Source organism: Melanotaenia boesemani, chromosome 14, assembly GCF_017639745.1.
Source record: "Melanotaenia boesemani isolate fMelBoe1 chromosome 14, fMelBoe1.pri, whole genome shotgun sequence".
Taxonomy (NCBI): domain Eukaryota; kingdom Metazoa; phylum Chordata; class Actinopteri; order Atheriniformes; family Melanotaeniidae; genus Melanotaenia; species Melanotaenia boesemani.
The window spans coordinates 8006023-8015154 of record NC_055695.1 but is presented as its reverse complement, the minus strand read 5'-3'; the positions used below and the strand labels follow the sequence as shown (position 1 = coordinate 8015154).

Sequence of the window (9132 nt, the reverse complement as noted above, 5' to 3'; positions counted from 1 at the left end):
CAACACAATCCTACCCTGCCACAATGACCCACTTTCATTTTTCACATTATTTATATTTCATACGCTGCCTTGAGACTAAAAGATGGTGTATGCTAATCATGGAAAATCTAAAAGTGAAAATTGTTCCGTTTGGATTAGCAAGTTTGCTGACGCTGAAATAAATAAATAACCATAAATTGTTAATAGTGACTTCAATTTTAAATTCATGCTCACATGATAGTCCAAAAAAAACAAAACAAAAAAAAAAACAATAAAAAAGTGTTTTTATTTATTTCTTTTTTAGTTTCTTTATTTATCTTTATTTTGCGCATGCGTGAAACGTCAACTTCTCTAATCTTTCTACTGTTGTCATGTCAACCAGCGTTGTCGGCTAAGGTAAACTCCAAATCTGACCTCTGACTGTAAAAGTTTTCTCCCCTAACTTCATTGTTTAGTTATCAATTATTGTAACTCTTAACAGTTAATTGTTATACTAAAATAGATCCAGGTCAATCATAATTAGAAGATACACCCAATGCTGTCGACAACCTGCAGCGATGTTGCGGCATCTGGGCAGCGAGGAGGAGGCTCAGAGCCGGTGACAAAAGCACGAAGCTCCGGCAACTGTCACGCTCAAGACGGTGAAAAGAGATGGGTCGATGTTCAGGAGTGGCCCGACGGATCTAGATATGAAGGGGAATTTGTAAACGGCTTGAAACATGGCAATGGAAAGTACATCTGGGAAAATGGGGAGGTAATGTAAAATTAACATGATAAAAAATAAAGTCTAATAGCCTATGCTATTTGTGAGTGTCATTTTAAAATGCAGTTTTGCTCTTGTGAGGTTTAGTGAAATTAAATAAAGTAAGTCACTCTTTCTTTCTGTAGTACTATGAAGGTTCTTTCTACAAAGACTACAAGCATGGGGGTGCGCTTTACAGCTGGCCCACAGGCCACAAGTTCATTGGCAAGTTTTACCTCAATAGAAGGGAGGGATATGGTCAACAGATGTTCCCAGATGGAACCACCTTTCAAGTAAGCTGGATGGAAAGGGGAAAGGGATTTACATTTGTCTATAAATGGTAGGTAATAGCAATGAATCTCTTCTATTCTCTCAGGGTTTGTATCACTTCGACCAGAGGTTTGGTCCAGGTGTACTTACTCATCCAGATGGCCGACAGGATGTGGGTCTGTGGCTCAAGGAGCACCTGCTAAGGCTCTGTACTTCTGTAGAGGAGGACTTTAGTCTAAACAACTTTCCTGAATATGCTGCTTATGTGGAACCTTCTGTCGGCTCAAATTCCCTCTCTCAGGTATGTGTGTTTCAGAAACTCAGCAGGCACAAGATATCACACTGAAAATGTTACACAGCTTTCCAGTATGTTGAAAGTGTTTGTTTGTTGTGTGCTTGTCTGTTTGGTTTGATTAATCTTTTTAATTTTATATAAAAATAAATTAATTTGACTATATCTATTTTTGCTTCTCTACATCCAAGCTGGTAGATTTTACACACAGTGGTAGGTGGAAAATTGTGAAGAAATAGCCAAAATAAACATAAGACTTAATAACTATATGTTTGTAAGCTTGGAGGTTATACTCTTCTTCCTGTGTTATCCCAATTATTTTATCTATTAGAATTTTTAACAGCACAATATTTCTTCACAAGAAAGATTAAAGGTGCAGTGTGTAAAAGAAAAACAAAGGTTAATGACAGAAAAAATAAATGTATCATTAAACATTTAGTCTTTTTTGTTTTTGTTTTGTTTTTTTTTTTGTTTTTTTTTACTTATTTTACAGTCGTCTGATCGTTATCAATCCTGAAATTCCATATTGACTCTTCATTTTAAAGTTCCAGTTAATCTTAATACCCACCATTCATTCTGCCACAAAGAAGAATTGTAGAAGAAGTTTAAACTTAACTTCTCTAAAGTATGATGTGTTTATAAAAGATAATTAGGTAAAATGGAGGTTACCAAATATACCTAAATTGACAGTTTTATTAAATATTTTTCTTCCTTTTCCCAAACAGCCGTTATCCCTCTACAAGAGTCTTCATACAAAAACCAGGAGAGACTTTTAACTAGAGGCACTTTTGGGGACTGAACATGAATTTTCTGCTTATTCAGATCAATATTTCATTCAGTTTGAAGGCTAATAATATGAAAGTTGGCAAGGATTTTTCCTTTAATATTATGTTTATAATTACGTGATCACTTTTTCTGCAAGACGTATAGAACAGGAGCATGTACAAGACAAACACTGTTTGCGTTTGTGACTGATTTGGTCCAATTGACTCCCATTATCCTGACATATGATTATGTTTTTCCTCAGAAATACCTAATAAATCTAAGCCTGTACCTTCAAAATACTGAGAAAGCAGGTTTTAGATTGGGAATTATATATGACATTTTTATGACACTTTTATGAGGGATGCCATTTTGGTACCTAAACACAAACAGTGTTTTTATATATATATATATATATATATATATAAATGCTCCTTATAATTCCAAAACTAATATTGCCTCAAAATCCACATTCTTATCAATTACTGACCTAGTCAAGGCTAAACTTGGTTTTATGACAAAAAAAAAGGCCATTAAAAGAAGAAGAAGAAAAAAAAAAAAAAAAAAAAAAAAAAAAAAAATATATATATATATATATATATATATATATATATATATATATATATATAATAAAAAATACTATATATATATATATAAATATGCTCAGGTCTGAGGTGCTGAAAAGATCTGATGTGAAAAAAGTAAAAAAGAAAAAATTATATTTGACATTTTTATGATGTTTTACGAGGGGCACCATGTTTGCATCCGAAAACTGCAGGTTTTTTTTTAAAGGTGCCCCGATGGTTTAGGTAAGTTATTGATGTAATGACTGATAATACTGTCAGCTTTTTGACTTAACTCACCACTGATCAGTTTACTCTTTATCCCCCTCAGGTGGTTAGAGAGAGAGCTCCACTACCAGACGATAGTTTTATCTATCCCCCTGGCATTGAAAGTTATTCAACAGATGGTGACCACTTGCCGCTCCCTCCAGCCCGAAGAAAAGAATTGGACCAACACTTTTTTGGCAAGCTGTGGGAGCCAGAAGCTCAGCCGCATCATAGTTATGAGAGAGACCCACTCGCCACTCTTCCTTTGCAGGCCCGAATGGAAGCTCATATACAGAAACACAGGTCAGAAATGTGTAAGAACGTAGAGAGTAAGAGTTTTTGTGCCAATCACAGTGTACTGAGAGACAGGAAAAATGCCTACACATACTGTGCTTGTGTTGATGTCTCAGACTGGAGGCTAAAACTGTGGGCTGGGATGTGGCAGCTATTCTCTCTCTGAAGAGGGAAGGTTTTGGTCCTAAAGGGCCTTTGGAAGTCACTTCAGAACGGCTGATCCAGCACAGCTCACATGGGGACCTCCAGGCAGTGTCACAGATCATCCGAGCTGGTTTGGTCCATCCTGATGTAGCAGATTCACAAGGACACACCGCACTTATTGCTGCCACGGTAAAGTTCATCATTTTAATTTTATTGCTTTCTTGATTCTGTTCTCATTTGATCTTTAAGTTATCCAATTTATTTAAATAAATCTTTCTGTAGCCTGAATTGTTGTCAGAAATTGAAAAATGACTGTTAAGCAATATAAAAGTTTGTCTTTAGAGTATATTTTGGTTCTAGTTTTGTGTAAGTCCTGTTTTATGATGGCTCTCTTTCTTCTCTTGTCAGGTAAACTGTCACAATGATGTGATCCACGTGTTGTTGAATAGGGGTGTTGATATTAACAAGTTGAATAATGAAGGAATGTCTGCCCTGGCTGTATGTTATGTCCTCTACTACCCTTTCGAGTCTCTTTACACAGTGCTGGCTGAACCACTCACTAAAACTCCAGTAAGAAAGTGTTTGACACAGTATATAGTTGTTTGTATAATAGAGATGTTTGTCAGTCAATTACTATATCAGTAATACTCAGGTGGTTTGTCATCTAATTATTTATAATCAATCATGGATCCCCAGTTAATTAATTCCAGTGCCTTGATATGATCTGCCATGAACCACCAAAAATATTTCCTAACATCTTCCTCTCAACATTATGGATTGCCAGGATTTAATGTGTCCATCTTCATGTGGGAATGCTTCCCAAACCAGGGAAATTGACTTCACTTTGACCACAACAGACCTTCACAACGGACCTCAGACCACTGACGTATTTGTGAGGGAGCAAGCAAACTTCAGACACCTGCCTGAGCAGAAGTATCACTTCACTAGCAAGGACTATGTCTCAGCAGTGTAAGAGCTCTGGTTTAATGAAAACCTCTAAAACAATGTGATGCAATTGTCTTTTTTTGTGTTTATCAGGGTATCTAAAGAATTAATTGACGACATCTCACATCACAGGAGTAAAGTGTCCAATCACAGTGAGCTCATCACAAAGCACTGGCTTAGTATCAGTGAACCTGAGACCCCTGCAGACACTGTGAACCCTCAGGATGAGGAGAAAAAAGACAAAGGAAATGAAGACTGCGAGGACACAGAAGAGGTGGAAGAAGGACAGAGCATTAATGAGGATGAGAATGAGAATCAATGTGATGAAAGACAAACAGACAGCGGATGTGACCAGTCATTAAAAAATGGACAAAGTAATGAAACAGCAATAAAAATAGATTTAAAAAATGTGGAAAACAATGAAGAAGATGTTAAGATTGAGAGCAGAGAAACTGAATCTAGAATAGAAAATATGGTGAAGAAGGAGGAGTTTGAGGAAGACGTGAAGGATTTGAAGGAGATAAAAGAAACAGAGCATTCACTTCAAGGGCTAAATGGCCATATTGCACTGAGCAGTGTTCAGTGGAAAGAAACTGAAGTCAAGGTAATGGGAAGACCATATAAATCCTACAAGCTGGTACTTGTTTGAACTTATTCTTATTTACTTTCTGTGGCAGGACAACGACAAAGAATTAACCCCAACACAGATCTTTGAGTCTGCCTGTTCGGCAAGCAACAACATGAGTGACATCCATGGGGCAGAGGAGGGGATGACGCAGACAGGAGAAGCACTGTGCTGCACAGGGATTCCTTGTAACACACAAGAGACTGTGCACAAAGTGGCTGCCATGAAAATTGAGTAAATTCTCTTTTTCCATTTGCCCTTTTTTGGAAATTACATTTTGTTCTATTATGTAACTGTGTAAATGATCTGTGTTGCTTGTCTGACCAGGCCCACTGTGCGTTTGAAAACACTAAAGCTTTTACTGGAAAGGGGAGCTGACCCCAACAGGGCCAGAATCCCCATGCCCGTCCTCTTTTTAGCCATTATGGCAGCAGACACTGACGCTGTGAAAACACTGTTGTTGTGTGGAGCTCGCGCTGACATTCCTCTTTCAAAGGAGGTAGGAATTGAAGCTTTTCTTTCACAAAGTTTGTTTTTCTTTTCTTTTTTTTTTTCTAAGGATCTTTAAGCCACTCCGAAGTGGGATGTCAAAATTCACACAAACACTGAGGAAGACAAAAAAAAAAAAAAAAAAACTGAGAGCATGTATATTTTATCCCTCTCTCCCTTTTGACTGCTCTGTCCATTACTTACATAACCCATAAATTTATTTTAAAAACTCATTATTTTTTTTGGTTTTCTTTTTCTTCGGTCTTTGTAGAAGAAAAGCTTGTACCCCTTGCATGTGGCTGCAGCACTGCCAGGTCCAGCAGGTCTCAGAATGACAGAGCTGCTGCTGCACACTGCCATTGACCCTGATGCACAGGCATGTGATCAGAATGAGGTGTATGAACCAGATAAGGTGTGTGTATGTTTGCAAATTACAGTGTATTAAACCCCTAGCACTGAATGCATTGGTGTTAGTGGAACATATAAAAGAAATATAATAGTGTGTTTCTTTTACAGATTTCCATGTTGAATAATGAAACTCTGAACCCAGATGCGACCCCACATCGCAAAGAGGGGGGCCGGACAGCCTTACACATAGCCTGCCAGAGAGACAGTGACCACCAGGTCAGGGTGTTAGCTCAAAGTCACCATTATACACACTATCACACTATTACCATTATACACACTTAGGTCATTTATTTATCCAGCTTCATAGAATGACAAATTATCCCTCTTGAGCCAATTGACCCATTGGTTTGTTAACTTCGAGCTTCAAGTCCAGCATTCGGGTATTGCCTTCTTGGTGTTTTCGGTACCAAAAGTGACCATCTTTAGAAAATAAAGTGGAGCTGGAAAATGATATGGAAACCTAACAGATAAAAATTTGTATAATAAAGGACTCATATCTATTTAATTACAGAAAACTTATGAAAGGCACCACCAGCACACTAATCAGCAGAAATCAACCTAGAAAAGACACCATAGTGACTTCTAAAGCTACTTAATGTTTCATGGGGGGGGGGCATAAGCTTGAGCACATGACAGCCCATCTTTTATTTACATGCTTTATATATATGTTCTCAAACAATTTGACTGTATGACCATATTTTTGTTTTTTTTGTGGAGATTAATAAAAGGAAGGGATTTATTATGCATGCTACTGCTCAGTAACCAAGAACGACAGAATATAGCATTGTTGCATAAAAGTGAAAGTTAGGCTTCACAGCTGAGTGATTCTTGATGTTCGTGCATGTAAAGCCAACTTTATGTAAATAGTTAATGAATCAGCACACATAAAGGGGATGTTACAAATTATAAATGTTATGTTGTTATTGCTTACTTTTAATTTCATTGCCATTCACGCAGTGACTCATTTAAACGCCACGACTTTGTGTTTTGTTATTATTCTTTCCAGAATGCCAGTAAAGTGGTGGCCCTCTTGCTCTCCCACAGAGCCAGCACAGACCTCCTCTGGAGTGGACACTCACCCCTCTCCCTGGCTATAGCAAGTGGCAATGACCTGGTACAGCTCCTTCTCATTCACACACACACAAAGTCATGCATACACATGTACAAAACCCACCTTTTCCTGAACCTGTCTCTTTCCTGTGGTCAGGCAGTGGAAGAGTTGTTGAATGGAGGAGCAGATCCCAACATACCCCTGGGCTGCAGGGTGGGCAGTGCCCTGTGTGCTCTTGCCAACATCAACTACCACTTAGGTGACAACAGAATTAAAATGGTACACCATCACAGTATAATATATGCGTTGAATTTTTGGCAAATTACTGCTGAACTTTGTTAAAGCCTACTAAGAGTCATCCTACTATACCTGTAAGCTCAAAGTAAAATGATTTAGTAGCACATATCTGATACATTTGTGACATTTCTAAACTTCTTGAGTGTGCTTTTCTGTGAGAAAAGCATTGAATATTAGCCTATATGTATTTAATTAAAATCTAAGTCACCTAATTATATGGTTCTTAGACTCAATGTTACAGGTTTCAGAATAAAACAAATGTTTTTAAGATACACATGCCTGATCCTGAGTGGAAAAAGCAATTGCTATGTTATTTAATTCTAATTAAGTTATTTTGTGTGTGTCTTTGATGTAGTTGGAAATGTTAACTAAAGCAGGTGCAGACATCTTGATGCCAGTTACAGTGGGCGATGTTGTGGGAACTGCAGTTGACTATGTACACTATTCTTTCAGTCAGGTAACAAAGTAGTTGTAAATACATTCATTCTTTTCATTTTAATAATTTCTTCAAAAAAAATAAAAATAAATAAAATAAAAGTTTATTTAATATTTGCTCAGTTTGCGTGCCAGTGCTGGTGGAGTTGACTCTGCTCCTCTTGAGAGAATAACTCTGAGACAAAACTTTCAGTAGTGTTTTTGTTGCGATTGCTTTCATCTGCATAGATACATGTATGCTTTATACTGCTGTTTAGGACAAGGCTGTTCTCCACACTTCATTTCCTCCTCTGAACAAGCAAGAGAGGCGAGTACAATGGCAGCTGCTGAGGATGATGGGTGATCTGCTGAGACAGACTGCTGACCAAAGGCAGAGACAGCATCAACTTGTACTGAAGGGTCAGTGCAAATGTTTTTTTTTTCTCTCTCTCCTCTGTTTTTGGTTAAATGAATGTGTAAATCGTATGAGTTGTGTGTGTACTGCATTGGATGTTTTCTTGTACAGGTGCAGAGGCCATTTCTTCAAATGGGACACTCCCAAGTTGTGACAAAATACACAAGAAGGCAGAAAAAGAAAGGTATACAAAGACAGTTATGCAAGGTCTCATCTAACTTCCAGGAGCTGATTTTTTAACTGTGTTCATGTTTCCAAAGGAAACCATTGTTTCAGTTCTGCTATCACTGCGGGCGCTCTGCATTTGTCAAGCTGACTGCTTGTAGCTGCTGCAACATGGTCTTCTTCTGCTCCTGGAAATGCAAAAACAAAGCACAAGAAAGACACAATAAAGAGTGTATGCAAGTATCAGGGAATCGGGGCATCTCCCTCAAAAAACCACAACCCAGAAAATCCAAACAATGCAAGCCTCCAAACTTTATTCCTGAAGGTAAGACTTCCAAATAAGCTTTAAATATATAAAAAATGTCCAACCTTTTCATAGTGTTTTGAGTCTTTTGTGAAAAATGATTCTATTAGAAAACAGAAGGTGATATACAGAATCTAGAAGACATCCAGGTGGTTTTATCTTTGAATTAGTAACACATATGAATGCTTTGTTTTTTTCAATGCAGCATCTGCTGATGGCATCCAGAAGAATGTGGTGTTTAAATCTCAAAGAGGCCCCAAGCCCATCAATTCCAATTCCAAAAACCTTCCTCCACTACTGAGTGTCTCGTTGAAATCCCACGGGGCACCCAAGTCCTTGAACATGGCAGAGAAGCCCTTGGAAGGCCAAGTCAGCCTGAGGGAAAACTACAGTCATAACTGATGGGTCCTAAAATCACAAGGCTTTGAAATAGCTGGCTTTATCTAACGAATGTAACAATGCACTTGTTTAACATACGCCCCTTTCTTTACTCTAAGATGCAGATGTGCCATAAACAAATGTTTTTTGTCATTTTTGTTTCCAGTCCAAATAAATATATAATTTAGAGTGCAATAATTTTATGTTCCTTCTTGCATTTCTTCCAAAGAAATATAACAAATATGGAAAATCCAATGAAAACCTGGTCTAGATCTGGGGATATGATTTCTTATCTAAATGTTTTTTTATACCAAAGCTATCATTTTCA

General features: G+C 37.6%; 1 protein-coding gene across 4 annotated transcripts; it reads left to right on the top strand.

Annotated features, from left to right (window-relative positions):
• Positions 1 to 351: 351 nt before the first annotated feature.
• Positions 352 to 9132, top strand: ankmy1 (ankyrin repeat and MYND domain containing 1). 4 transcript variants are annotated; one of them, XM_042006281.1, is made up of 20 exons: positions 352 to 375; positions 482 to 733; positions 868 to 1014; positions 1098 to 1292; positions 2940 to 3178; positions 3286 to 3502; positions 3722 to 3883; positions 4098 to 4282; positions 4352 to 4862; positions 4936 to 5117; positions 5211 to 5382; positions 5644 to 5784; positions 5889 to 5996; positions 6787 to 6894; positions 6988 to 7110; positions 7484 to 7585; positions 7821 to 7962; positions 8069 to 8141; positions 8218 to 8447; positions 8632 to 9132. In XM_042006281.1, the coding sequence occupies exons 2-20, from the start codon at positions 515 to 517 to the stop codon at positions 8826 to 8828; spliced, it is 3453 nt and encodes a 1150-aa protein (XP_041862215.1). In that variant the 5' UTR covers positions 352 to 375; positions 482 to 514; the 3' UTR covers positions 8829 to 9132. The 4 variants fall into 4 exon arrangements, with proteins under 4 accessions (XP_041862215.1, XP_041862216.1, XP_041862217.1 ...); XM_042006282.1 differs by lacking the exon at positions 352 to 375 and having other exon boundaries at positions 389 to 733; positions 4098 to 4246; XM_042006283.1 differs by lacking the exon at positions 352 to 375 and having other exon boundaries at positions 389 to 733; positions 4391 to 4862.

What these genes read in the sequence shown, in the direction of transcription:
- ankmy1 (XM_042006281.1), top strand. Translation starts at nt 515, where the DNA reads ATGCTGTCGACAACCTGCAGCGATGTTGCGGCATCTGGGCAGCGAGGA. An exon ending in TAGCAAGTGGCAATGACCTG is followed by an intron (nt 6,895 to 6,987) that starts GTACAGCTCCTT and finishes TCCTGTGGTCAG; the next exon opens with GCAGTGGAAGAGTTGTTGAA. An exon ending in TCCAAACTTTATTCCTGAAG is followed by an intron (nt 8,448 to 8,631) that starts GTAAGACTTCCA and finishes TTTTCAATGCAG; the next exon opens with CATCTGCTGATGGCATCCAG.